This window comes from Lingula anatina, chromosome 9, assembly GCF_051362555.1.
Source record: "Lingula anatina isolate TDL-2025a chromosome 9, LinAna3.0, whole genome shotgun sequence".
In the NCBI taxonomy this organism is placed as follows: Eukaryota; Metazoa; Brachiopoda; class Lingulata; order Lingulida; family Lingulidae; genus Lingula; species Lingula anatina.
The window spans coordinates 3826947-3854177 of record NC_141775.1 but is presented as its reverse complement, the minus strand read 5'-3'; the positions used below and the strand labels follow the sequence as shown (position 1 = coordinate 3854177).

General features: G+C 39.2%; 3 protein-coding genes and 1 long non-coding RNA gene across 6 annotated transcripts; 1 reads left to right on the top strand and 3 right to left on the bottom strand.

The window, feature by feature from the left end:
- Window positions 1-1917: 1917 nt before the first annotated feature.
- LOC106178396 (uncharacterized) lies at window positions 1918-9950 on the bottom strand. Of its 2 annotated transcripts, none has more exons than XM_013561552.3 (4): window positions 9501-9950; window positions 4621-4909; window positions 3258-3464; window positions 1918-2982 (listed from the first exon to the last, which is right to left on the bottom strand). In XM_013561552.3, exons 2-4 carry the CDS (start codon window positions 4799-4801, stop codon window positions 1946-1948), a joined length of 1425 nt encoding a protein of 474 aa, XP_013417006.2. In that variant the 5' UTR covers window positions 4802-4909; window positions 9501-9950; the 3' UTR covers window positions 1918-1945. The 2 variants fall into 2 exon arrangements, with proteins under 2 accessions (XP_013417006.2, XP_086851825.1); XM_086995699.1 differs by lacking the exon at window positions 9501-9950 and adding an exon at window positions 5238-5686.
- A 1671-nt stretch (window positions 9951-11621) lies between these two features.
- On the top strand, window positions 11622-22410 carry LOC106178383 (uncharacterized). 2 transcript variants are annotated; one of them, XM_013561533.2, is made up of 4 exons: window positions 11639-11890; window positions 13575-13781; window positions 14107-17284; window positions 17697-22410. In XM_013561533.2, the coding sequence occupies exons 1-3, from the start codon at window positions 11728-11730 to the stop codon at window positions 15318-15320; spliced, it is 1584 nt and encodes a 527-aa protein (XP_013416987.2). In that variant the 5' UTR covers window positions 11639-11727; the 3' UTR covers window positions 15321-17284; window positions 17697-22410. The 2 variants fall into 2 exon arrangements, with proteins under 2 accessions (XP_013416996.2, XP_013416987.2); XM_013561542.2 differs by lacking the exon at window positions 13575-13781 and having other exon boundaries at window positions 11622-11890.
- LOC106178022 (uncharacterized) lies at window positions 16321-19798 on the bottom strand. Its single transcript, XM_013561017.3, has 2 exons — window positions 19726-19798; window positions 16321-19310 (listed from the first exon to the last, which is right to left on the bottom strand). Exons 1-2 carry the CDS (start codon window positions 19796-19798, stop codon window positions 16321-16323), a joined length of 3063 nt encoding a protein of 1020 aa, XP_013416471.3.
- Window positions 21862-23509, bottom strand: LOC106178066 (uncharacterized). Its single transcript, XR_001239910.3, has 2 exons — window positions 23351-23509; window positions 21862-22729 (listed from the first exon to the last, which is right to left on the bottom strand). It is a non-coding gene; the product is annotated as an uncharacterized LOC106178066 (long non-coding RNA).
- Between the last annotated feature and the right edge of the window lie 3722 nt (window positions 23510-27231).

The following is a 27231-nucleotide window of genomic DNA, read 5'->3' as shown; positions in this document are numbered from 1 at the left end:
CATCCGTTTTATGAGTTTAATTTACCTTTCAGTGCGAGAGACAGCAGGGGCTATTTCAGAGCTATTTTCTGACAGTCTTTAAAATGATCTTTGTTGATCCATCGTACATTTTTTGCCGTCTTCCGACAGAAAAAATTAGATGCCCGTCAATGTAAACTTGAAAATCTGACCGTCTTCCGGAAGATCCAGAAGACGGTCTCAATCCGCCCCTGAGAGACAGGCGAATGGTCGGTCCGAGTTTCAAAAAGTGCAATAATTGTTCTTATTGGAATTATGCCTTTATGTCCTAACGACTAAAAGTACTTATATATACTATAAAGCAATTTATTTTAATCGAAGCAAAAAGGACATGTATGTGTTCTGCTTTATGTAGGCCTATTCATGTCAAGTATTTAAGGGTATTTTTTATCTCCAAAAACAGAATTTTTTATGTTTATCGCTTAATGTCAAAATAATCATATCAGTTTCTGATTATAAACTACAAACATTATTATAGATCAGGTGCATTAACAAACCTTTAGCACAATTTATACAGCTTGTGAAAGGAAATGAATCAAGAACGTGAAAACTCGCAATTTTTTCAACTACAAAGGAAATAAAGACAAATGTAATGAAATCAGCCTTCACAATTTATACTTGTTGGCAGAAACAAAAAGTCTGTAGGGCTCAAAGGTTGAAGTGAGTGCTAAAAAGTCCTATGTGTACATCGATCACGTTATTCATTACTCCCGGTGTTTGAAGGCTAATACGGTCAAATCACTGGCGTACAGCAGTGCAGGGTGTTTCATTCATCCTACACAAACCCCAGAGGGTCAGTTCAAATGCATAATGCAGTCAAACGATTTACATGTTATAAAGAATGTGGCCCACTATATCACAATGTGTAATAAGGAAAGAAAAAATATTCTCAACCAACCACCACCTAGTCAACCAAAGTAACGAGCGTATACTGCAATTGTAAAATCTGATCACAGTTATTGTATAAACAATATTGTAATTTACTATTGTAATTTTAGTTATATGATTATATTATGTATACTGTTAGGTCATAGTCATTGTAAAAAATGTACTTGAACCGCAATAAATAATAAAATAATAATAATTAGCGAATGTCCCATTTTCCTTGGGTGGATTCTTATGTTCATTTTCAAAATCAGTATCATACTCTTAACGTTTCTTATGACATCCAGATCCTTTTCCAGAGGCCCAACCCGGTTCTTGATTTTGGTCTCGTTATATCTCAGCATCGCGAGATTTAAATAGAACGTCCCACCGACGTCATCATTATGTAAGTTTGTACATAAGCCTTCAAAATTTCTGATAAAAATCATATGTATATTTTCAAACCTGACATGCCAATTATAAGTTTCATCTCCAGTTTTCAAATGTTATAATTATCACTTAAGAAATTTAATTGGCAGGCCATTTTATATTTGAATGCTTCCGTGAATCGGCTGTTCAGATTATTGCCTTATATACAGGCCAATATATAACCAAATGTGCAAAGATTAATCGATAGATGATTTATTTATTTATTTATTTATTTATTTTGTGAACTGTAGGCCCTGTTATAGGTCCAACTGAAGCTGGGTTCTCGACTTAAAATATTACTAGGTATAAAAGGAAATTCAAATTTTATTCTATATATTTTATTATTTTCAGTTATAGATCAGATCAGAAGTTTATTGACTATCGCCCTACATCCGGGCATGATCAAATACAAATACAAGAAGTAATCCGCAGAGTGATTACCATATACAGTTTGATATACATTATATAATGTCTAGACTAAAGCAGGGAAAACTACAGTATAGAAAACTACAGTATATCAGTATCCAATATACTTTTGAAAACTTTGTACAAAATGCCAATTATTTATATAAATTTATGATAGAATGAAAACGTATTGCACAAACGACATGTTCTCTAAAGTTTTAATCCAACATTATCTTTTTCTTAGTGCATTGTATTTTCGTTCCAAAAGTCCAATTAGAAGAAGCACCGAGCATGCGCTGAGTACAGCGGAAACAGTTGTGCTGAGCATGAAGCACTTGCGCCCGAAGCACTTTGTTTCGCCGGTCGTGGCGTCAATATAACCATAATAATCATATAAGGCGCCATATATCCTTTGAAGCACGACAACACCAATGCAACTTCCGGCCTGAAAGAAGCCCCAGTTCCTCCCGAGGTGCTTCAATCCAAAAATCTCAACGGTTATAACGGGCGCCAGGCTCCATAACGCCCCATTGGGTATGTTGATTCCGATAACAAGGAAGATCATCATAAGTACACTATCTCCATAAAAGATGAATAGTACCAAAATAATAGTTTGTGCTGCGGCTGTTATAAGCACGAAATATTCCCTTGGGAGTTCCTTGATCACAAAGTCAGACAAAAGCCCGCTGAAAGCCTTAGCAAAGCAGCCGACTAAGGGGGAAGCGACAGTAAAAGCGACGTTAAGCTCTTCATGGCCGAATGACTGCAGGAAGAGTGTATAATTTGCAATGATAGTTAATTGTACCGATGTGCCAAACGTCACGATGAGCAGCATGTACCAGAAGTCCCAGTCTTTAAATAAAACTAAGATCGTTTGATCGTCCTCGCTTATATGGGGTTTGACTTGTGTCAAACTTGTGCTTTCACTAGGTTCGGAATTTTGAGTCACCAACTCAATGCTGTCGTCTGCTTCACCCCGATCCACTTCTGGTTCCGGTGGAAAGCGTTTCTGGGTCAGCAGACATATTGTATTCACTACTGCAACCAGTACTGCAATTGTTATGAAATACCCTGCTAGGTCTTGTTTTCTTTCGTCTCCGTTAATGTGTCCATTGACGAAGAGGCCACCATATATACCTGCGCACACAGCTTTCCCTGCACTGAGGAAGGCATCCAAGAGACCGATCACCTTGCCATGGTGTCGGCGAGGGAAGTTTCCAACATTAATTGTGAGTATGCTGAAGTACGTGAAACTGCCCCCTAAACCTGTAACACCGAAAACACATTAATGTGATATGTTATCTTCAAACTTATTGGGGAGATTTTCATAGCGCCACCATTTCATAACCCTCCATCCTCCCCCCCCCCCCCCCCCCACCACCCTAACCACGGTCGGGTTGCCCCAAAATATCCCCCCCCCCGTCTTTTACAATAACGCCCTTAACTCATATTGACATTTTTAATTATGCAAATGCTCTAAGACTGAAACATAGACAACACCAAGAGACATTGAGCTAATAATAAAAGTTAAACATACTCACCCACGAAGAAGAAATACAGATGTAATAACCAGGCCTCTCTGTTATAGAAACTCACGAGAGGAGCCGCAGACCACAGCACCACATATGCACCCGACTGTAAGATGATTGCAATAAACAGCGTAAGTTTCCCGCCATATTTGTCGGTCAGATACCCTGGGAGGACACCAAACGCAATACCCATGTTTCCCAAGGAGGCTATGTTTTCAACTAAAATGAGGAAAGGCATGAACGGTGTTAGAGAGCATTCACATCGAGAAGAGCCGAGGTCTAGCACGGCCGAGACCTAAATATGGCGGACCTACATGAAAGGAAAACCGCATAATCCTTTAATGGTATCTCAATGAATGTCATTTAAAGTCTAATGCAGTTCCAGATAAATGTACGCTATTCAAAATTTGACCAATTGTATTAACAGGTTACTGGGAAAACAATTAGTTTCAAAGCTCTTACGTTCACATGACAATATTACTCTGAAATACATAAAATTATGATAATGGTCGATATATGTGTGCATGTGTGTGTATTTCAGATAACCGTACATGGAAAAGGATGGTTTTCCGGTTTGTCTATATTACGATATGTGTTATTTTACGTAGAAAAAAGACTGATGAATATAATGGTGATTTGGATTAATACTGTACCAACACAAGACAAGGATAACGTTTATATTGTAAAAATGGCATTAGAGTAAACGGTTAGGGATTTCGTGTTGGTTTTCTTTGAGCGCATTCTCAACGAATTAAGCCAGGCTTTACAAAGCCGGTGACCTAAAAATGGCGGACGTACATGAAAGAAAAACCGCCTAATCTTTTAATAGTCTCTCCGCCTCTCACACGCCTCCCCACACGTCGTCCCTGCGGGGTACAGTAATTAAATCTCGGCTCCGAACATTAATATTTCCGTGAATATCTCTGGTGATATTATCTCCTTAGATAGTCGATTCATTGCTGCTCTACGGGCCAAATTATTCCTTTTTCGTCTCTGTTTTCAAAGATAATAGAACAGAAGAGCTTTTTTTTTTTTTTTTTCGATCGCCTTCAGCCGCTATGCCTTCTTCACCACGAGTTTAACCGGTGAGCATGCGCACTTAATATTTCTCAGGTAGCTTCCGCATGGCGAACGGAGCCGAGATTTAATTACTGTACCCCGCAGGGACGACGTGTGGGGAGGCGGAGAGACTATTAAAAGATTAGGCGGTTTTTCTTTCATGTACGTCCGCCATTTTTAGGTCACCGGCTTTGTAAAGCCTGGCTTAATTCGTTGAGAATGCGCTCTTTGTGTGCCTTTAACAAAGCCTAAAAGGAAACAAAACAAGAACGGTTCATTCAATTCACTTGTAGTCCAGCAGAAGCGTGACACTTACCCGTAGATTGTGAGAAGGAATATCTCTGTTTCAGCGCCAGTTGAAACGAGCTAAAAGCGAAGATCGTCCCGGCGAAAGCGATCCCAAGACACCCCGCGACGAGGACAAGGACCTGCTGTACGGAAGTACGCCTGAAAAACTCCCCAAGTCTTTCCAAGATAGCTAAAAATGTTCTCGGCATTTTGGAGAGCTTTGATTTTCTGCTTCGACGTTAGTTATGGTGAACTACAGTTCTGTCCTTTGATACATCAGTTCGGATACGATGTCCATGCAACTGCAAGTTGGAGATCTGAATTAAAAATAATAAAGCGATCAGTATGATGGAGTGAGTGCCCAGTCATCTTCCGTTTAACACGCTGCCATCAAGACGAATATGAATAAAAGTTTTGTATATTAAACAAAATTAAAATAATTAAGATTAAATATAATAAAATGAAATAAAGGAAATGAAATTGTATGATAATAAAACAAGGTAAAAAAAAAAAAAAACACCAGTCCCCTACTAATAAATCTCAAGCGAACCAGACTTAATTGACATTGACCTAGGAAAAAAGCCATTTTGAACGTCTTGTCGAAATTTACTTTTGCCACCACAGTAGTTAAGTCTAGATTGATACCCCTACTTCCAGCTTTACAGCTTAAAAGGTCGTTCACTGCCTACAAGTCCAGAGCACTGATGCTACCACTTTTCTGCCCACGATGAAATGTCTGCTAACGGCAACACGATAGTTGTTTTTCGAGCTCTGGAACTCTCACTTTGGGCATTCGTTACACATCATGTCTTTTTAAGTCAGTGTTGGCGCTACAGTTGTAACACATCAGGCTATATAAAGATTCAACCAACTAAGGTGCGTTTCATCAGGAATCTAAGAGATCGCTAATCGATGCCTGTTCTTTTAGCAAATCAGTGGTTGTCCTCATGACGAAGATTTTTACCCAGTGACGGCAGTACCCCATTTGGGTGTGTCAAATATTGATCCCGGACCAATCTTTCCTAAAAGCTGTCTGACCAGCATCGTAAAGTCGACTTTGCGTAGTTGGCTATTTGTGAAGTTGGCTAACGATGGCAGGATTTAACAAATGGCTGACCTGTGCCAACTCATATATATATAGCATATACAGACTTGACATTAAAATGGAATATTTTTTCCAAAACATAATTCATCAATTTTTTTCCTATTTTGCTGACTGATAAATGAAAATAAGGATTAAAATCGTGTTTTAATAACTTTTGATAATCTCTTCGATGTCATTGTGACATCAGTTCATTAATTGAATTCGTCAGTGAAGCAAACAAAAATACATTGCCTATTTTAAGTCATACGACAACCATTGAGAGCGATATTTTGGATATTTATATTTTCCTAATTATTGTCTTTAAAAGAGTTACACGCCCCACACAGGCCCCCCATGTCAGTGTCTAGTCACAGCAACAGTCGCTGTTACGCTTGACCTCATCTTGCTGCTACCAGAGCTTTCAAGCCGCAAGGCATTTCTTATGATAGGCTTTTTAGAGTTTAATCTGGAATAAAATTCCAGAATACGGTTAAAACTTGTCCAATCTGGCTCAGTTTTGATGTAGGACATGCAGGCCGTTGATTCGGCGAGTAATAACCTACCCACATATTGTCTATGTGGTTCAAATATGGCGACTTTGATGACCAAGGTAGCTACTCATTCCCTTGGTTCTGTAAGTTATCTGCTATTTAATGTGCTCTGTGTGAACCGGCAACCTCACCCTGCAACCTAAAATTGTTCCTAAGGTGCCCCCTATCAAATAATAGTCAAGTGGTTCCCAGATTATTCCTTTATTTGATCTGGTTCAGGTTTTCATCGATGACTACCATTGGTGTTTTGGCACCAATGTGGTATCCACTCCAAATACTGACACTGTCAATGACCCTAGTCACTTAAGAAGTGGCACACGTTTCGTCGAAGGCCTCTTCAGAATGTCTGTAAACTCTGTTTTGACCAGTTTAGCGGTACAGGTGAAAATTGACCTTAATAAAGAAAGCCACGCGGTTTCAGTGTTTTACCCAGAAACTGTCATGGTCCCCAATTCATTAGAGAAACAGACTAGGCTGCTTCGCTGTTTACAGTGGCTTCCTCAGAGGTCGCCTGGAATCCTAACCTGCTGAAATCAGTTTGGTGTTCGCTAAGAGCCTTGAAAAACAAGTTTTGGTGACAATTTGTTCCTCATTCAAAACAGACTGGGTGGTTTTGGTTTAATTGCAGCAGCATATCCTGAAGGACAGTGAGTCCTATACACTGGTGGTAAGACGTCGATGCATTGGGCTTGGTCTCTGTGTAGTGCCTCAAACTGAACATAACTCTATAAAACTGTGTAGACCGTTCCGTTTGACACAATAATCTGTCTGGCAATGTCTGTGTTTTTCGCGCCATTCTGGCACAGCTTAACAGTTTTGTAAAACGCTGCTTAACTCATTTTACGCACTGCAAAACCGACCGCTGGCATGCAAAAATTCAAATTCTTCTATGCAGTATTTGCCGACATATGGATACTTTTTTGACAGAACCATCCTTCGCCAAAGCCAAGCTTTGACCAGCCCAAAGGAACACTGCCCTATTAAATTACTGCATATTACACAAGGCAGCAGTGCAACAGACTTGGTAGTCAGTTAATTGGCAGCGACACACCTGACTTTACACTTCTCCAGTCAGATGTCTTATATGAAATCTGAATTTCTTTTTAAAAGAACGCATTTTTACCTAGGTATACCTTCAAAACTGAAATATTCCATATTAAATGTCAAGTCTGTAATTATGTCGGCGATCCTGATAAACGATACAATTTAGGATACATTATTCATATTGAGCCGTAGCCATTAATTTTTATGTCCGATGTTTCATATTGGAATGAAGGCCTATTGCAAGTAGGCCTACATGCATAGCTAAACCAATGAACTATATAATTTATTTCAACGTGAGGAGAGAGTAAAAAAAATTCACAATTGTAAATGTAGAAAAATAGGCAATCAAGTAAACAGATCTGATATTACCACCGTACACTCACGTTATATAGTGTCTCTAAGAGCTTAAGAGGAACATAAAAAACGTAACATCAGAAAAATATTCCATACCACATTTAAGGTGTGGTACACGTCACGCGAGGCTTATGCTGTTCCAAAAAAAAAAAAAAAAAAAAAGGTGAAATTACCCGTAAAAAATCTCTATTATCTCCCTTGCCCCTCATCAGTGCATGAACTGCGTATCTCGCTGCCTGCAAACCAGTCCAAATAAACTAAGCGGGAGTGACGCGCGTGCAGCTATCTGCAACTATTGTAAACTCGTATTCACTGCGACCAGAATCAGACCGAGAAATTACTGAGCTGGGCTCTTATGCTTCGAAATAGTTTAAATGAAATTTTAGGACAGTATTATACAACAGTCTTTTGGTCGGATAAAGGTCATTCACCAACCTATATGTCATTGGAAGTGACACGAACTTCGTTTCGAAGACAGTGCAATTTTTACTCCATGAAATAAGGGCCTACTGCTAGAAACAGATAGACTTTTTACTGTGACTATTTTTTAAAATTAAAATGTAAATGAACAGTTCTTTTACAAACAACTGGAATGTCGCTGTCTCTTAGAGGAGTTGTGTGTGTGTGTGTGTGTGTGTGTGAGAGAGAGAGAGAGAGAGAGAGAGAGAGAGAAAGAGAGAGAGTTTCTATAAATTGTCCAAAAATATTTCATGGTTATTAGGACCTTATATTTACTTCATAATTTTGCTCTCCCCTCCCCCCTCTCCACCAGCAAACTTTAATCATCTTCACTTATACGATTCTGCTCCAATCGCTTCACTTTTTTTAGAATTCATTTAACCTTTTTTTTTTTTAATTTTTACGTTATTCTGCGTGCCGACAGTTGGGAAACAGCCATAACAACGAAAATTTAATAAGGGGTTGTACACTGTAGGAGAAAAGGCGAACAGCAAGACACGCAAAAACGGGGTTGGAGGGGGGGGGGATGCATTACGACCCCGGCCGGTCAGTCGGAGATAGCAGTGCATCACCATATTACAAAAACTGTCATGTTTAACAGTAGCAACTTTTTTGTGCTTCAGTGGGGTGCCGCAGTGATCAGGTATGCAACGCGTGCAGGTCGCTACGAGTCAACGAGCCCATTATAAAATACAAGTGACACGAACGCTATGCACGACTGGGTGATACATACAACTCCAGTCTCTTTGTAAAATAAATAATTCTATATTACATTTAAGCATCAGATACATGTAAACATGTATACTACAGTCACAGTGCATATGGCTATGTGATGGGTAACTTCAATTTAACTCAAGTCTCTTGGTAGAATGAATCCTATATTGAAGCTAGGACCCAAGATAGATTGAAGTGACACACCAGTTAGTCATACAGAGGAATTTATGTATCTCCTTGGCCATACTGCAACTGTGAGTCGTGAGAGATGGAATTAAGGTACACATCCGACGCATACATGACCTACATGCATGCTGGTTATAACAAGACTGGGCATTGTTTTACCCTCTACCAGGCCTCAGATGTTATGTACGCTTTTCACCAACGCAGGGGTGTTTGTCATACATTAGAAAGCGACATATCGCTGAATATCTAGTAAAAAACCTGTGACCCTGGTTGAGGGTTACCCAGGTTGACTTTTCACAGGATATTCACAGGATAAGTTTTTAGAGAAATAGGCGGTCATTTTACTATCTCTGACTTTGACTACCTGACTATCTATGGCGTTTTCACTTTTCCCTATAATAGGGGCCTATCTGCCACCCTGGTAGAGGGAAGAAGAGGGTAGGGTATTTTGTTCTCAAGGGGTGAACTGTGCACGTGGCTATAAGCTGTAATATAAATATAAGCTATAATACTCACGAGCATGCGACGATTTGATATCTCTTCTGTTCACACTGCTCTCCCCTCGTGTTGCACCGCTGGCTAGTCTCGTGTACCAGGAAAGTGGGCGCATCCGTTACTGAGCAGTTAAGATCCTGTCACAGTCACTACCAAAGCCAATGTCTCCGATTCCAACACTACTTATTTGCTTGTCAGTTACTCATAAACAAGTTGAAAGTCACAAGTACACTTGGCACAATCCTTATGTCACCTGCTAGGCAAAAGTAATGCTTTAGGTGCCCTATATGGAAGCGTTCTTGTATCGTCAGCGTGTTGTCTATTGTCAGTGCCCAAGCTTCGTTCATGCAGTATTTAATTTAACCCAGTGCTACCTAAAAGTCCCTGGTAGAGACGAGGTAGATATATTTGTAACCCCTTGTTGACGGCTTTCACAACGCACATAATAGCCTCATTTGAATATCGTCTCATTCCACTTATCTCGCTGTGAGTTAGACTGCGCTTGGGTGCTGGTGCGCATAGTAGCTTCCGTTTACGGCCTTTCATGCTTTCATCAATTAATAAATGCATGTATCTATCAAAAATTTAGACAATTAAGATACAATCTAGAGATAATTGCATGCCCCCCCCTTCCCCGCGTAGGCCTACAGGTGTATAGACAGACAAAAATACGCGGAGACCGTTTTCACATCGTGCCTTGGTAAGGGCATAAGTTGATTGGTTTATTTATTTTTTCCTTAATATTTTAACTGTGTTGGACTTCATCACATTTCTGAATTAAATTTTAAACATATGACAGGGAGTCTAAGGCGACTGTATATGTGATGCATAGATAGGGGAGACCGGGCTAGTTGGACCCCAGGGTAAGTTGGCCCCCATCAAGTCTCTTTAATAATTTTACTTTAATATGCTAAATTATTTCATTTGGACACTTGGACTCACTGCCGACGCTTTCTTAGCACTGTTGGATACAGTCACTTTACAAAATGATGTGGTCAATTCGTTTACCCCATAGTTACTTTGTCATAAATTGATGGTTCGCCAACTTACCCCGGGGTTCAACTAGCTCCGGTCTCCCCTACTGCGTTTGATAGATCGTGAGTGATATATATATATATATATATATATATATATATATATATATATATATATATATATATCACTTGAGCGACGTGTTTACAGAAAGTGCAAGTGCAAGAAAATTGTAATCATTTGATACGAAAGTATAATACTGTATAATACTGCCATTTGACACGAAAGAACACACACCCTCAAATAGTTTTATATGTCACATCGATAAGCGAATTAATTTATGGCGCTGGAAAGTGTCGTTTGTTTTTCATTTGCAAGGCATATGATATATATATATACATTTAGCACTGGCTTTGGTAAAGCGCGTCGTTAAAACTCATCCTATTTTTGAACCCTTATCTAGTCGAAATTTGCCTAGATTTGCAAATTAAGACAGCGTCGATTAGGATATCAGCTGCAATTTAGATCTTTCAAAATGATTGTACATGTGCTAGCTCTCTTGCTCTATATCTCATCTCACACATCTGGCCAAAGCCCCGCATTTAAAACGCATTTGTGAGACATATTTCAGGTACAATTGTTTCAGGCGCAATATATCTCCGTACCTGAATGCACATATGCATATAACGACCATATGATACAAATGTGCTATCAGGGTATTATCCGCGATGAAAGGGCTTAGAGTGACTCAGGTTAAATGTACTATAAAATGGCTAACGTTTTAACACTGGATAAAGAAGGCACCTACATGCACACACATGTCACCCCCTGAATCAGAGTAATCAAAGTTATAATGCCTGGTCTACTTATAATGTGACTAATGAGTATAAAACCGCTGTACCATGGAATTGTATTGTTGGTCTTTTTGTGAAATCTGATGTTAATAAAATGATACCAGGAGCATATCATTCCACAGTCATTTATCTCCCCTAAAGTATTGGTGGTTCAGTAGGGGTGACACTTCTATTGTCCAGTGTGTGTAGATGTAGTAGAGGCGATTTTTTATTTCCAAATCTGATTTACCCAACTTGGCTGTGTTGTTTAGTCATGAGGATATTTTCACCCTTGTTCAGGCCTCTATCATCATTGTCGCCCTTATCACTCTGCGTTATCAAGCGAATGGCGTAATCATTTATCGTCTGCCTCTTGTCCCAACGCACGCGCAGATGGGATTTGTTACTCTGTAGCTGAAGTTGTTCCTATATAATTATCTTTCATGGTGTCAGTGAAATGCACCGCTATGGACCGAGTCGTCGTCGTTCTCAGAATATTTGCTCTCTTTGTAGGCTGTCTTGGAATGGGGTTTGCAGGCTCCATCTACGCTTTCAACGCCTACCAATTGGCTGTAAAGCAGACCTTTGATTTGCAACAATCGCAAGGTAAATATTTCAAAAAAAATATTAACACTAATTTGTAAAATATGCATAGCAGTACGCACCCCTCTTAATGTTCCACGACAGCAAATTAAATTTCTTGTCGGTTTTTCGCGTTTAAATTTATTTCATACAAAAATGTGATATTTTATGTAATTGAGGTAGCCCACAGTGACGTGTCTCTTTTCTTTTAGGCTCAGAGTCAGAAATTGGCCTTAGGCGAAAGGTGGAGGCAACTATATGACTTAAATAGTTTGGCCAACATCAGTCAATAAAACCTGTGTTAGTTCATTAACACGAAAGTGCCCATTGGTTCGACACAATAGATATTTCTTACGATTTGCCGTATAGTTGCAATATCATTCTCTAAGTGGACTTACACTGATATGTTTTTTAGTCAACGGAATCAAATGCCACAAAGTTAAAACAAACAGCGATTTTTTTTCTTTCCGAAGATGTATCAGATCTGTAAGAATATATTATGAATACCTACAATTCAGGGACAACATTTCCCATTTGAGTTGACAGTTTAGGCACTTATTTACCATCCTTCAACCAATCTTTGGTCTCATTCCCACAGACACCATCGGTCTACGTAAATCGATTCAACTCCGCGGTCCTTCTCGCCGAGTGCAATCAGATCAAATGACTGACACCCCTCCTCCTGGGGTTGAGTGAAACACAGAGAAACCGGTGATAATACGAGTATGTTGGAAACAAGGGGAGGAGGGTCAAGTAGTTAAGCTGATTGCACTCGGCGAGAGAGGCCACAGAGTTGGATCTGTCCTATGGACATGGGGTAGTTTGGCAGTCGCTAGTGATGACATGATAGGCGATATAGTTGTTGACACAGCGTTGGTTAATAATTGTTGAAGATAATTCTCAATATTTATCATCAGTCCTCGTTGTACTGAGAGGTACCTCCTCCACTGAACAATATATGCCGATGGCGTGGTCGGTTAATCATTGATTTGAAGAATGAGATATATCTCCCATAAACCTCTATGATTCACACCATGTAACAGGTGTACTGGGTATAACATACAGTTTCTCAAAAACAATCTTTTTTACTAGAGAGCAGGTTATCAGTTTGTTGCCAAACGCCAGGTTTCTTTCGGAGGTTTCCCTGGATACCCTATGTTTATAAAAATAATGTTTATTTTACAACCAAAAGTGGAATGGTACATTTATAATACAAAAAGTATTATTCTGAAGCAAACATTAGCCTAAATATTTTTTTAACATTTTCTAAAACACATTACATTAGCATTAAATTTTTTGGATGAATTGGTAAAAATTTTTTTTGCTTAATAGTTGACAATGTTCAGGGACTAAAAGTCTTTGAGGCTCTCACTGTTGTCAGTTTTTGACACTTTAAATATCTGGGCACTTCGTGGCTTAGAAAGCTGTTCACACTGTGTTTGTATAAGGTAGTGGTATGATGGATGAACATTTAATGTGGATATATGTCAATAAATAAAGAACTTCTAAATGATAAAGAGTGATAAGTCAAAATAAATAAATAATTGAACAAATAAGTAATTGAAGAAGAAATAGAAGACAGAAAAACGCCTTTAAGTAACGCAAGAAGCTAGATTTTGCTCTGATGGCGACTACCATACTTATAATAAGGCGAATGCTTTAGAAGTTTTGAAACGATATGGGATTTCAATCACTTCTTTTATTGCAGTGGACTTGGTGGCGTCCATGGGTAACATAGGGATATCAGTCGGATTTCCGGCTGGTTACTGTGCGGAACGATTTGGCGGACGTGTGGCCTCATTCGTAGCTCTTATTCTCACAGTTGGGTCCTTCACCTTAATATGGTCGACCACCAAAATGGTTGCATTCTACATCCATTCTTATTGGCTACTTTATATTTACTTTCTTTTAGCTGGTAAGTCTTTCAGGGGAATTTAAATTATTGGAGTATACAATAACTAACGATGCAGTCTGTTGGCAATTTGCGTATTTGTACGTTAGGATTTCTCTCTAAAAATTGATTCAATCTTTTTTTATCAGTTTTTGCAATGTTTTTTCAATGGAACTTTGTTTGTTGTAGAGTCTGCCAATGTAAATTAGATGTGTGAATTACAATGGTTCGATCATCTGACCGCCTTTGATATTTTTTTATACATCTTTTGTTTTACTTTTGTGGACGTAATGGCCTCTCTCTCCAGACGCCAATAACACTTACATGATTTTGAACTCATTTTCAACAGGATTTGGCGCAATATTCTCATACATGGCCGCTATGATTACGAACATCAACAATTTCTCCAAAAAGCACCGAGGAACCGTCATAGGGATTCTAGACGCCTCATTTAGTGGTGGACCTGCTGCCGTTTCTGCGATTTACGGAGCTTTCTTCATGAACGGTCACACACACGGCGACGAAGACGAACAAGATTTACCAGGATTTTTTCTTTTCTCAGCCATAGGATTTGGCGTGGCTAGCATTTTGGGCGTCCTGACACTAGGGAATTTCCCACCGGAAACGGAAATAGGGGGAGAGGATCACGTGCATGGTGGATTTAAACATGGAGGAGGAAAGGAAGATGATCGTAGTAGACTTATAGATGGAGAAGGAAAAGGAGATGATAAAAGTTTGAGTTGGCAACTGAAGCGACCAGAAACTGCAGATGATGAAACGGAATCGAAACCGAGCCTGGAAGCGGAAGCGAAAAGTACCGAGCCAGAAACGGTAGACAAGACGGGACTTGCACTTCTACGGGATTGGGATTTTCATTATTTATTCTGGAATTTCATATTTTGTGCCGGCCTGCAGCTCATGGTACAGGCGAACCTTACAAGTTATTTACAGTCGTTCCATTTTGAAAAATTCAGCACTATTATCACGACCCTGAGTTTTGCCATTGGGACCGTCTCAAAATTCATCATCGGTTTCGTCACGGATTTACTAGTTAATCGGGTCCCGCGTGTCTTATTTCTTTTAATAGCAAATATAATGCAGACAGGAATCTTAATAATTAGCATATTTTACGCAGATCAGTTTTATTGGCTAGTAATTATGACACTGGGAGTTGGCTTGGCCAATGGCACTTTGTACTGCCTCACCCCGACAATTCTCAGTGAACTATTTGGGGTGAAACATTTCGGTCTCAACTGGGGCTGTATACTAATGGGCAATGGATTTGGCGGTCTGGGAGCGCAGTATCTATTTGGGGCAATTTACGACTATTACGGCTACCGCAAGGCGGACGGAGAAACAGAGTGTTTCGGTCTTCATTGTTTTCAGTTGAGTTTTGTATTGGTGGCGGTGCTCAGTGGCTGTGCGTCGCTTTTTAATGCTGCTCTGTTAGAAAGATCGTGCAGGCGCCGCTCGCATCGACGGCTTGCAGTTACTAAATCCAACGGTGAGAATTTTTTGACTGAGGGACGTGGACAGATCCAATGTGCACCAGAAACCTCATGATAACAAACACCGAACCAGGTAAAATCTACGACCGAAATTAGCCGGTTGGAAGGGGCTTTTTCTTTTTGAAAGCTTTGATTTTTTGTCTGTTGGATACTGGTCGGTTTTGAACCTTTTTTGATTTCTTGCTGGTAGCATCTGACTTTGGCCAAAAAAGGAACGTCTGCTCAGAAGGTTGTCATATTATTATCAGACCTCTCAGGCCCCTCGTATACACCATATATATATATTCTGTTTTGCACAAGGATCCCAAAACTTTCGAATTTCTCGTCCTTATTTGAATTAGCGCAAAAGCCTTTTTCTTTAACTAGTCGTATTACCTTACCCAATTAGCAGTACATCATTATTTGAACATTTTCAGAAAAAAACTTGCATTCACAAAATTTTATATTTAAAAGTAAAGTTTGGTTCCTGTGTACAGCACTCCACTGCGTCACAGCGCACTTAACAATACCGACAATAGGTGGCACCACTGTATTCGGTCCATCTAACTTTGGTGTACATGCTCTGGGTGTTGACGTAACTTCCCGGTGAGAGAGGTAGAGCCTAACTGCTGTACGAGGCGCCAAAAGCTAGCATACGAACAATATATTCCACTACATATCTTTATTGTCATGATGTAAGCTGTAATAAGTTAAATTATCAAGCGCCATACAGTGTAGGAATATCCTTTCAAAATTTTGTTTGTTCCTGTACAGATGAAAATAAAAATATGGATAGACGTATAATTACACTGCAATATATATTTATATGGGCGTAAAGCTCACAAATAATACCAGTACAAACAGGTGGAATATGAGGTTGGATTCACTTGCCGTCTTCATTTCCTCAAGTCACAACAAAACATATCTCTCTTCTAACTTGTGTCGCCACCGCGATCGTGTTGCTAGACTGTAGGCGTGTGTGTGGCGGTCTGCAGGCATTTAAGCATCTACGAACAATGACTGTGAGTGATGGCAAATCGCACACATAAGTCTTTTCCAGTACTTATAATTTCATTTTAGATGCGAGATGTTGCAATGCTAACTTCAGTTTCGGTGCCTTTTTCATGAACGCTGGTGTTGGAGGCATGTGAATGGTTATGGTTTGTGCTCAATGTAACGCCATCAGTCGATTGACTCATACGACTTTCGCAGTTTTCACCTCTGCGTCTCTCACGTTGACTCAGACGTCGGCAATATACCTTCTTCAGATCTCTGATAACAAGCCTTGTGCAGACAGTTGACAAGAAGACGAAGAAGCCGTCCGATGCAGCCAATACCGCGAAAAAGTATTCGGCTATTTCGTTTTGGGTTCCTCCAGCAATAAGACCTAGCGCCCAAGTGGAGCCGGTCAAAGCTAACAGCTTCACATACATACAGAAGTTGTGGCCCGAGGAATTCTTATTCAGTTTTTTAGATGAATCTTTAATGGCACTGTATATCGATATGGAGCACAAGACATATAGGATGACATTGACTACAATGATAACAGCCAGAGGGGCAACGAAAAACAGGATTAAAGGGTATTTTTGCGTGAACCAGCACGGGCCCAATCCAAAACCAGGACGGAAAGTGCTGTCTAAGCCAAGGTCGGCAAAATCAAAGACCACGCTCGAGACTACAATGAGAGTAGGCATTCCAAGGGCGTAAATTCCGTATATAGCAGCCCTGAAACCATTATGACTTCGACCATTTATGGATGTTAAGGATTGGCCATGGAAACGCCTCCACATATCGATAGCGATGACATTCATCCAGAAAAATGAGGTCAAGGTCGACCAGTGAAGCAGGAGGGCAATTGGGACGCACGCTTCATAAATACCCACTAAGGGTGGACCTAGGAGGAACGAAAGTTTGGACAAGAACATCGCCAGGCTGAGACAAAACTGAAGTTTTCCTGGAAAAGTTTGGAATGTTTTCACAACTCCTTGCAAGCAAATTCTACCAAGGAGACTCGCCATGGATACACATAAACAAACGATGGTAAGAATCCCCTTTTCTGTAGTAATCCGACCTCTGTATGACGTCCCATTTACATGGTGGTGCGTCCCTTGATTGTATTTTAAAAGCTTTTCAGCACAGAATAGCAAGCTGCTGTTTTCTACTACAAATTCGTCTGGCTGTAAGACCAAGCCGTTTGATAAAAGTGCAGAACCGTTCTGCCAAAGAGCAAAATCAGAGTTATCTAGTGAAAGTTTTGGACACATTTCATCCTGACTCAAATCATTTTGTGCTTTGTTTCCGGCGTCGGTGTAAATTTCAGTGCAATTAATACTGACGTTATCAAGAGATGTGTTTTCAAAGAGATTAGCATTCTCGGAGCTAGCTGCCAGATAAATGTTCATAAGCACGCTACCATTGGTTTGAATTTGAATGCAAAATTTGTCTTTTCCAGTATCCGGTGTCATCACGTGGAATGAACATGACATCGAGAACGGTATGTCTTCGAATGCCCTTTTTCCAGTGTCGTCATCTCCATAGACCCAAGACACGTTGCCATAGACATCAATTCTAGTTTCAATCACCTTTTGCAGTCGACTTCCTATTTTCTCTAACATTTCGCTAACTTCCATATCGAAGGTAGAAGATGGGGGTCTCGTGATTATTCCAAGAAATATCACGTTGATCCGAATCAGACGTGCCTTTGGCACACAATCCCTGTCTCGTAGCTCGTACTCCCTGGGGCACTGCAAGGCCAGACAGCGTTCATCACCTTTTGCGGTCAAGGTCACGGCGGTATTGACGTCACAGGAAAACGTCCCCTTGTCCTCGCGCGTCTGGGTTTTAAGATCGACTTCAACGACCCCTACATGAAGTCCACCCTTGGGACTGAAATCCATTAAGATTGTATAGGAAAAGCCTGGAATAATGCTCCCCTCAGCAAATGCAGATAGCTCGTCCTTTGATTTAGGCCATTCACGGATGTATTCATATTGCGCCCCATTGCACATAGCGCAATACGGGTTGTTGTATATGTATTCACTGGGGGTCAGGGAAAGTTGTGTGTCCTTCACGAGTCTCGTGTACTTCCGACAGTTTTCGACAAGATCCGGGTTTGAGGAGCACGCTGACGAACACGTTCCCTTGGCTTGGTCATAGCACGGACGCTCAGGGAAAGGCGGCGGGGAACGGACGCTGAGATGGCAGAGGGACAGTAAGTCGTCTGCAAAATTATGTCTTGAAAGATTGGCCCTGATATCCGTGCGGTTTGTGCACTCGAAAGAGGTCGTCCAGAACGTCACGTTATTTGCACGGTTACACACGGCACAGAAAACATTCTTGAAGTGCAACCCGGTGCGGTTGTCGTAAACGGGGATCCTGTAAGTTAGATCTGTGCTGTTCTCGCTGGGAGATAAGCAAGCCTCTATCACTGTCCCCACGTGGTAGTCCTCTGCACATTTCGCACCAAACAGCAGTCTACGGTCCACGCACATAGGGTCCCCCACATCAAACGACGGTTGCAACAGTTCAGAGCAGTGACGGTCGAAATCTATACAGCAGTCCCCATACATATGACAAAGGTCGTCGCAGGAGCACAGGTGTTCATTCGCCTTTGCGCCGAACTTGGCTACATCAGTGCAACGGTTTTTGCAAGACCACTTAGGCTCTGGCTGGCCATTGAGGGAAGGAATCGATCCTGGCTGACAGTAATATTCAGTTTTGCCGTTTACATTAACGCTCGATAACGGAGTGGTTCCTGTACCTTTGGTGCTATACGGGTCGCTGGGCAACGGGTCAAAAGAGCCATTTGGAACATGGCTTCCCCCAACATGCATATCAGGTCCCGAATGTTGACTTTCCGATTGGTTGAATGGAGAAGTGATTGCGATTGCACCAGACCGGACCGCTGTTGACACGGGACTGGGACCTCTTTGAAGGCTCTCTGGTGAAGGTGTTGTCTCGTTTAAAGCTGATGGTGGATGGGATGAGTTCAGAATGTCGTCATCATCTAAGTCCTGCACGTTGTGGTTGGGTGTCATTTCATTTAGTGGTCCTTCGGGCAACTGTCCTGTTTCAGAGACAGTGTTGGAATTGATAAAAACCTTATGGTATTTATAATTTTTCTTCGAAATTAAAATAAATCAAAAGCAATGATATGATAATAAAATATATAACAATTAACGTTTTAAACACTGTTAATAAGCTGGAGTATTGAATGATTTTATAACGATCTTAAGAAAATTATGTCTAGTAAAAGGAACTATGTAGATGGTGTTTTTTTTTTAATTTGAAGGCATTGAAATACTACTCTTTACAGATGCACATTAAGTCAACACGCACGCATAGCCGTGCACGCGTTTATCATGTCATCTTCTAAATTTTGACAAATTTGACAGATAAGCGTTCCTTAAATAATCTAAGCAAAATTACAACATCAACGCAGTGTGAAGGTGTGTTGATAACCATTACTAATATCTACGTACCTGAACTAATGGCACTAAACCCATCAACAGTGCTGACAACGACAAGAATGGTGCAAAAGACCCATGCCTCCATGGTGTACAAGTCTGAAAAATCCTTTAATTAAGTCATCCAAAATATTATTATTATCATTTTTTAATTTGGCCCTTGTTACTTTACATGGAAAGACAAAATTGCCTATAATATATCTAAAGTGTCGATATATCTGTCGTGAAGAAAACACTTTTCTTGCATTTACTTCCCAGAAAAATCACTATCACACCTATCCCAAATTGTACAAAGCGATAGCCATTTTATAGCAACGTTAGTTTTTTCCTAGAGCAACTGATAAACATGAACATCTACAATGGGTAGGAACCCACCTGCTTTAAACTCTCAATTACACTTTACAGTCCGTTGTGAATGTTTCACGCGAATAAAAACGCTCCGATGTGTTTTTAATCCTGCCACTAGCTCTAGTGTGATAGCTGAAACTACTTCCCAAAGCACTGTCGTGTTGGTCTTTTATATAATAACGATTTAATTATCTATCCCCGTGTCCGGTAAAACCGTATTATTGATAATAAAGCACTACTAATTGACGAAGCTAATTGCATCAGGCTTTTAGGAATCTGGTTTCTGTGGGTGAAACTTCCTCCGGTGATGGGTAATAACAGAGCCTGGTTCATTAAAAACGTTGCGAATCAATCAAACTACATTTGACGGATTGACCAAGATACATGAACAAATAAAAAATGAAGTTAATTGGGTAGATTACATGCAAATATACAACCTCAGGGAATAAGTGGACCTTTGGATTTCTCTTGTTTGGGGACATATTTGTACAATGACACGGTTATTCATCAGAAACAGTCTTCACATTAATACTCTATCAACGCGATCCCCTCAATCAATTTAAGTTAGAAGATACATGTATCACGTACCAGACTAGTCTACCAGACATTAAGTACATTCTCTGAAAACATTCCTTATTATGCTGAAAGTTGTCAGCACATGTTTTCCTGCGTAAGCCTGTTGGCATTTTTCTCTTATGAAATCGTAATGGACAGATTATAAATCCACTTTCGCTTACATGTAGTAGCAATGCGCCTGAACAATTGACGACAAAATTTAGGTGGGCTTATTCATTTCGATCAATTTATCAACCTTCGTTTAACGGATTCTGCATTAAAGTAACAAATATGTTAATGAACATAACTGGTATTTTTGGATGTCTTGTGGGCGCCTTAATTGCAAACGTTTGCAATTGAATGTCTGTTTTCTGGAATAATCCTTCATGGACCTGTCTTCTCTTCTGCCCTGTGTTGTAGACGGGGATCACATGACTGATAGTTAGAGCTCGAGATTATTTACTTTTACTTCTGAGAGTTGAAACTATACGGAGTTTTGTTGAAGTTGTTCTGACAGCTCCCTTTATATAATTTATTATTATTATTATTATTATTATTATTATTATTATTATTATTATAATTATAGTTGTTGTGAATCGTGACTTGCATGAATATAAGTTCAAAATAATGCCTAATGAATAATTTATTTGAAACACCCGCGTTTCTACAGTAGCAAGTAAATATAGCTTAAATTGTTATATTCTTTCTTTTATCGATCAAACGTACAAGCTTATTTGCGCCTTATTTCTGTCAAAGAATATCTCTGTAAGAAAATGCCAATTATGTTGTGTAGAACATACTTAAGCGCTTTTGTTTATCGGGTACCTTCATAACCCACTCAATATTTTAATCTTATCTAAGAAGTTAAACACACGTTCAACCATACTTAATATCTGATGAAACCTGTTCAGAATCATTAATTTCTTTTGTCAGTACGTGAAATTTCTATTGTAATGGCACACTTGGTTGCATGGACGTCTTACAGGGTCAGATATGCTTTTGGCAACCATCGTGGAAAATGGCCATAATACATATTTGTCCCGTTTTCAAAACCACTTGTATATGACAGCAGCTCGTCCAAAGACCGTGCCCATCGCCCCGAAATTGCACAAGCATAAACTGCACAACTTTGCATATATCTCTGAACTTGATAGAAAAAACTGAAATTTCCCCAATTTCTTCAACACTTGAGACTCTCTCCGGCTTGCCTCAATCCATCTACAGGTCTTAAAACGATTCAGTACAGAATGCAAGAAAGTGCAACATTTATTGAATTTTCATAAGATAGAAACATGCAGAAAATCAAGGTATTCAGTTGGACATTGAACTACAGATAACATTAGTGTTGACTCAGGACGACGCTGTCCTGTTCTGAATCTCGTAGAATTGCCTAATTTTGAAAACCTGCTACCAACAGCTCTTCCCTAGGGTCCAGTAGAATTTCCATAACATTTAGATTACACAACAAGCAGCAGCTTGACACTTAACTAATGCCAACTCACTAAAAATAAAACCAGTTTTTAAGCAGAATTGATAGTTCATAATATTCGACATCGAATCATTAATCTACTGTGTGTGTGTGTGTGTGTGTGTGTGTGTGCGTGCTAATCAAGCGGTGTTAAAACATTATTTCTATCTTGTTAACTTACAGTGTGAAATACGACAACGATGGATGCCGTCATTTTCATGTGTGCATCATGTAATACTGCACTTTCATTAAAGAATCAAATATCTCTGAATGTTTTAGTAGATTTGTATTACAGGTGTAATCGACAACTTTTTGATTTTAGAATAAATGTAATGCAAAACATCAAAATGGGAAAGAACGTCTCACATATTCTGTCTTTATAGTCTTGTTATCACTTTTCTCATAATTGTTAATTGTATTGCGAATCTAGCTTTTTTTTCAAATTCTCTGATTTCGAAACAAAATAGAAAGAAGAAAAAGATTTCTATTGTTCGTCATCGTCAGGGGTGTCCGTGCTTGGACCAGAAGTTGGTGACGGCGTGCTCGGAGCAGAAGTTGGTGACGGCGTGCTCGGAGCAGAAGTCGGCGACTGAGTACTGTGGGTACTTTCGCCGTGACTGCGTATCTTTCTACCGGGTTTGGCAAAGGCTGAAGTAAAACGCATTTGTGTAACACTTATTCAAATATGAATAGCAGAAACTGAAAAAATATGTATATACGAGGTAGCCGTTGAATTTAAATCCAAAAGTGAAATGATTTACTAGTATAAAAAATAATGAATATAAGAATTAAAAAATATTAAAAACAATAGTCCCAAAAGAAAAAAAACAAGTAAGTAAAAAACTCAGCAAACGTTAAAAAATGCAGCAAATTTATGTTGATTTACTTCTAAGGAAAGATACTATTAGTATTTACCCAATTTATAAGTTAATTGACTATTTAGTTATGGGCAATAAAAGTTACTATCCCGAGCGTGAAACAGCAATTATTGAGTGCTTGACAGATTTGGGTTCACACATTATAAGAAAAATTTCCATAAGTACATAATTTCACATTATTTCACAGATAAAATTTATGCCGTACATTTGTACAATATATGAACCTACTCATATTTGAATACTCAAAGCTGTTTGAGCCTACGTATTCCGTGAATGCTAATTAACTGTTGCAGACTTAAAAGTCCAATAATTATAATAATGATAATAACGATAATAATTATAATGGTAAATTGGTTTTTCAATTCAACGACGATCGCTACATTTAACTTACCTGCTACTGTAAGGCAAACCAGGAGTAAGACAATAGCGGTCTTCATATTTGATACTGGAACTCTGAAGCGACAATGGCACCGATATCTTGGTCTCGTAGATAAGCTGTTGAATGAAGTCTTCCCTTCGAACCTTCTCAACTGAAAATCAGCCCTAAATCACCGTAATTTATGTGTTTAACTCAAGAAGGCGTGTCACCAACAGTTTGCGTTACAGTTTTTAATACTTAATGAACGGCGGAGGTAAACGTTTCGTACACGTAAAATTGCAATTTGTAACAATCAGAAGATTGAACATTTTTTGCTTTTTCAGCTCTAAACAATTCTCGAGCAAATAAATATTTTGCAATTTAATCAAGCTTTTTTGTTGATAATTCGTATCAAAGAACAGCATATTTAGAACATAAATCGTAACATTATCGAAATGCGGACAGAGAGGGGTAATGACCACATGGAGATACCGAACAAAGACCTACACACAATGGACAATACTACTGAACCAATACTTTGCGGGAGATAAATGACTGTGGAAGGATATGCTCCTGGTATCATTTTAAGCCCTCTTTACACTGGACGGCGTCCTTTCTGCGTCCTGCAGTACGGCCCCGTTTGAAAGTAAAATAAAATATGATATTTCACGTGCCGACAACTGGCCGATCTTGACCATTCATTCTGTATCAAAAGCGATGATTGTGCCTCCTTTCTAAGACCACAGCGTTGCCAGTTTCATGGTCGCACAAAGGCCGCTATCCAGTGTAAAGGGGCCTTTATTAACATTAAACATAAAAAGACCAACAAAACAATTAATTCCATGGTACAGAGGTTTTATACTCATTAGTCACATTATAAGTAGACTAGGCATTATAACTTTGATTACTCTGATACAGGGGGTGGCACTTCTATTGTCCAATGTGTGTACGTGTACCCTGTAAATCCCAAGCGTGTTTGGGTGTGGTTTTTTAAATCGATGGAAGAGGAGTAGCTGGGCATGAGGGGAAAAGACAACGTCTTAGTGAAGGTGTCGGGCCTGTGATTCACCTCCATGTCTTGAACACCAACCACATAACCTTGACAGAAGACTAGCATCATTAACCTAAATGCTTCATTATTGATACAACTGTTTGCGTTCCAGATGACGCGGTTTTATAATTGGAATAGTTCTGGCATTGATTTGAGAACAATTAACGATGGTAATGTCATTGTACCAAGTTACAAGGTCAGTTACTGCATTGGACGCATTTATTTTCGGTCCCTTTACAATGTGAGTGCAAACAGGAAGCAGTAAAAAGCAGTCTAAAAGAAAGAAAGCGCCTGGAACAAAACAAGGGTCTGCTACGGGGATGCCCTTTGCTGGTTAGAGCAAAGCGAACTCACAATCAACCCTCGACTGTGCATTGGAATTACCCCTTCTTTTTAAATATCTGTGGGATTATATACACAACATCATGATATTTTTTAAATGTTGATTTTCAATTTGCCATCTCTTTCTCAACTTAGCCAAAATATGGCATTGATAGTCTTTTAAAGCCAACGTTTAAGCAATCGGGGCATTAATAGTGTTAATTATACCTTTACCTTGGATGATATTGATTCATATATTATTGCAATAAATAAGTATAGTTTGAACAGTGATTTAGTCACGAACAACCTTAGTTTTAACTGAGGGCACGGACTCAGATTGAACAAACATGTATAGACAGAGGTTTCGAATGTCCTTCTGTATCTACAACGTGCATTTTTGTGTTACTTTCTTTTCCTATGTATTTCCGATGCAATGTGTGTTTAGATACGCCTTCTTGGTGTGGGAAAATGGAAACATTTTGTTGAATACGTTACTTGGCAGGAAATTACTTGCGCTGTACAAGCGAGATCGGCTTCCATTGAAGCGGGTCACTTGTGTAAATCTACACAGTTGTTTTACGTGCATACTGAGGCCTTCGGCAATATATATTTAAAATATAGAACAACATTAGTTGTGGATAGAAACACGCGAAAAGACAGTATAATTTTACTGGGCATTTTTCCAAATTTTAATCAGCTTATTGCATGGTGACAAATGCTGTACACACAGCTAGGTCGGCGAAGTGAAGACACAGGTCAGCCAGGCCGATAAGGTCGATTAAGTGCACAGCGTCTCTCACCACTCAAGTCAGCTGCATTTTGATTATAATCATTTAATTCTAAGATCCACAACAGCATTATTGAATTCAGTTTGCCACTCGAGAATGTTCACGAAAGTCTTCCCCACCTGCCTGTCCTAAGGTGTACGTCAATATGCAATAACAGCCGCAACAACAACAACAACAACAATATTCATATCAATTCTGGTAACAAAAGTCACAATTAATAAATGGTTCGGGAATACATCTGTCTCTAGATGCTTGTTTTTCATTGCCTAAATTTAATTAATTTAAACCAGAAGATGTAAGCTTCCCAAACGACTTTTGTCTTCTCAGTGTTTTGCCATTCAGTTTTAAGACAATTAAGGACACATGGACCAGCTTGAAGACAGGCCTATTTAATCTAACGACACAGATACCTAGCTGTATGATTCACTGCGTTTCATAATTTAAACGGTCGATTCCACAACATGACAGAGAACAAGGATATGCGGGTTTCCAATAAATGATGAAAAAATCAACACCTATCACGGTGCCATACTTTAGCTTTTCGTATAGTCTGTTTACAGTTATAGCATAGGTTATCATTTTTCATGAAAAAAATATCAGAGAATGAAATCATCAAAACTGCTTTTCTTTCCTACAAAGACATTGCAACTTACTCAGAGATAGATGTGTTAGAGGATTTTGTTAAAATTTAAAGATATCATCCTATTCTATTTATTAATGGAAACAATATTTCACTTTCATCATTTTCGCACAGCCATTCAAACGAAACCCAAATCATAGATATCAAAACGTACTAAATTATTCGAAGTGAATAATAATTTTAAATAAATTGCCCTTTTCTTACCAATTCAAAGTACAGGTTGCGTTTCATTGATTTGTTGCTCCCTCAAAATGTTAACTATTTTAATATTTTCTATAATTTCATTGTGTACAATATAATATATAACTGGGTCTACACATATTATATTCTTGAAGGGCATCAAGTGAAAACACGACAGAAGCAATCCATTGTGCTAGAGGAGCCACTGACCGCATTCACAATCAAAGTTGATCCACTTGAAGGTCTGTCGCGTGATCCCTGGCGCGATCGAATCTATTCAGTGTCTATTAAGGAGTTAAGCTTTCAAGTAGAGCGGCCATATTTTGATCCTCGGATGTCTTAGTCCGCGGATCAACTGGTTGTGAATGCGCCATTGGATCAGATGTCATTGTGATAGAACTGGGAATCCTGAGCAAAAAAGGACCAAAAGTTTATACCGTTTATCAACTATGACACTATTTAAAAAATAGGAGAAGCGGTCTACATGCAAAATGCCACATTCTTTCGCAGTATTTTATGTCAACCTTTTGAAGTAGGCCTTCATCTCTCCTTACACATCTGAAATAAATTGAAGTAAGTTTCAAGTAAAACAAGATAAGAATCTTGTAGTAATGAGGAATCCATGCAAAAATAATTGAAAAAACTTTAATCATATTTCTATAATGTGGATTAATGGTTTTGGTGTGACTGGAGAAAAAACATCTGTCAAAAAGTTGATTCGTATTCGAATAACTATGAAAGCGAATAATTCATTTAGCTGATTATACTGCTTAGATGATATTTGTATGTCAATTAAGTGGTTTTGGTGTGACGAGAGAATCTCTGTCACATCATGAAAAAACGATTCATATTTGATTAATTTTTGAGGTGAGTAATTTATTTAGCTGAATATACTGCTATGTGAGGGCTGCGTGAAACGTAACGTGGGCCTATA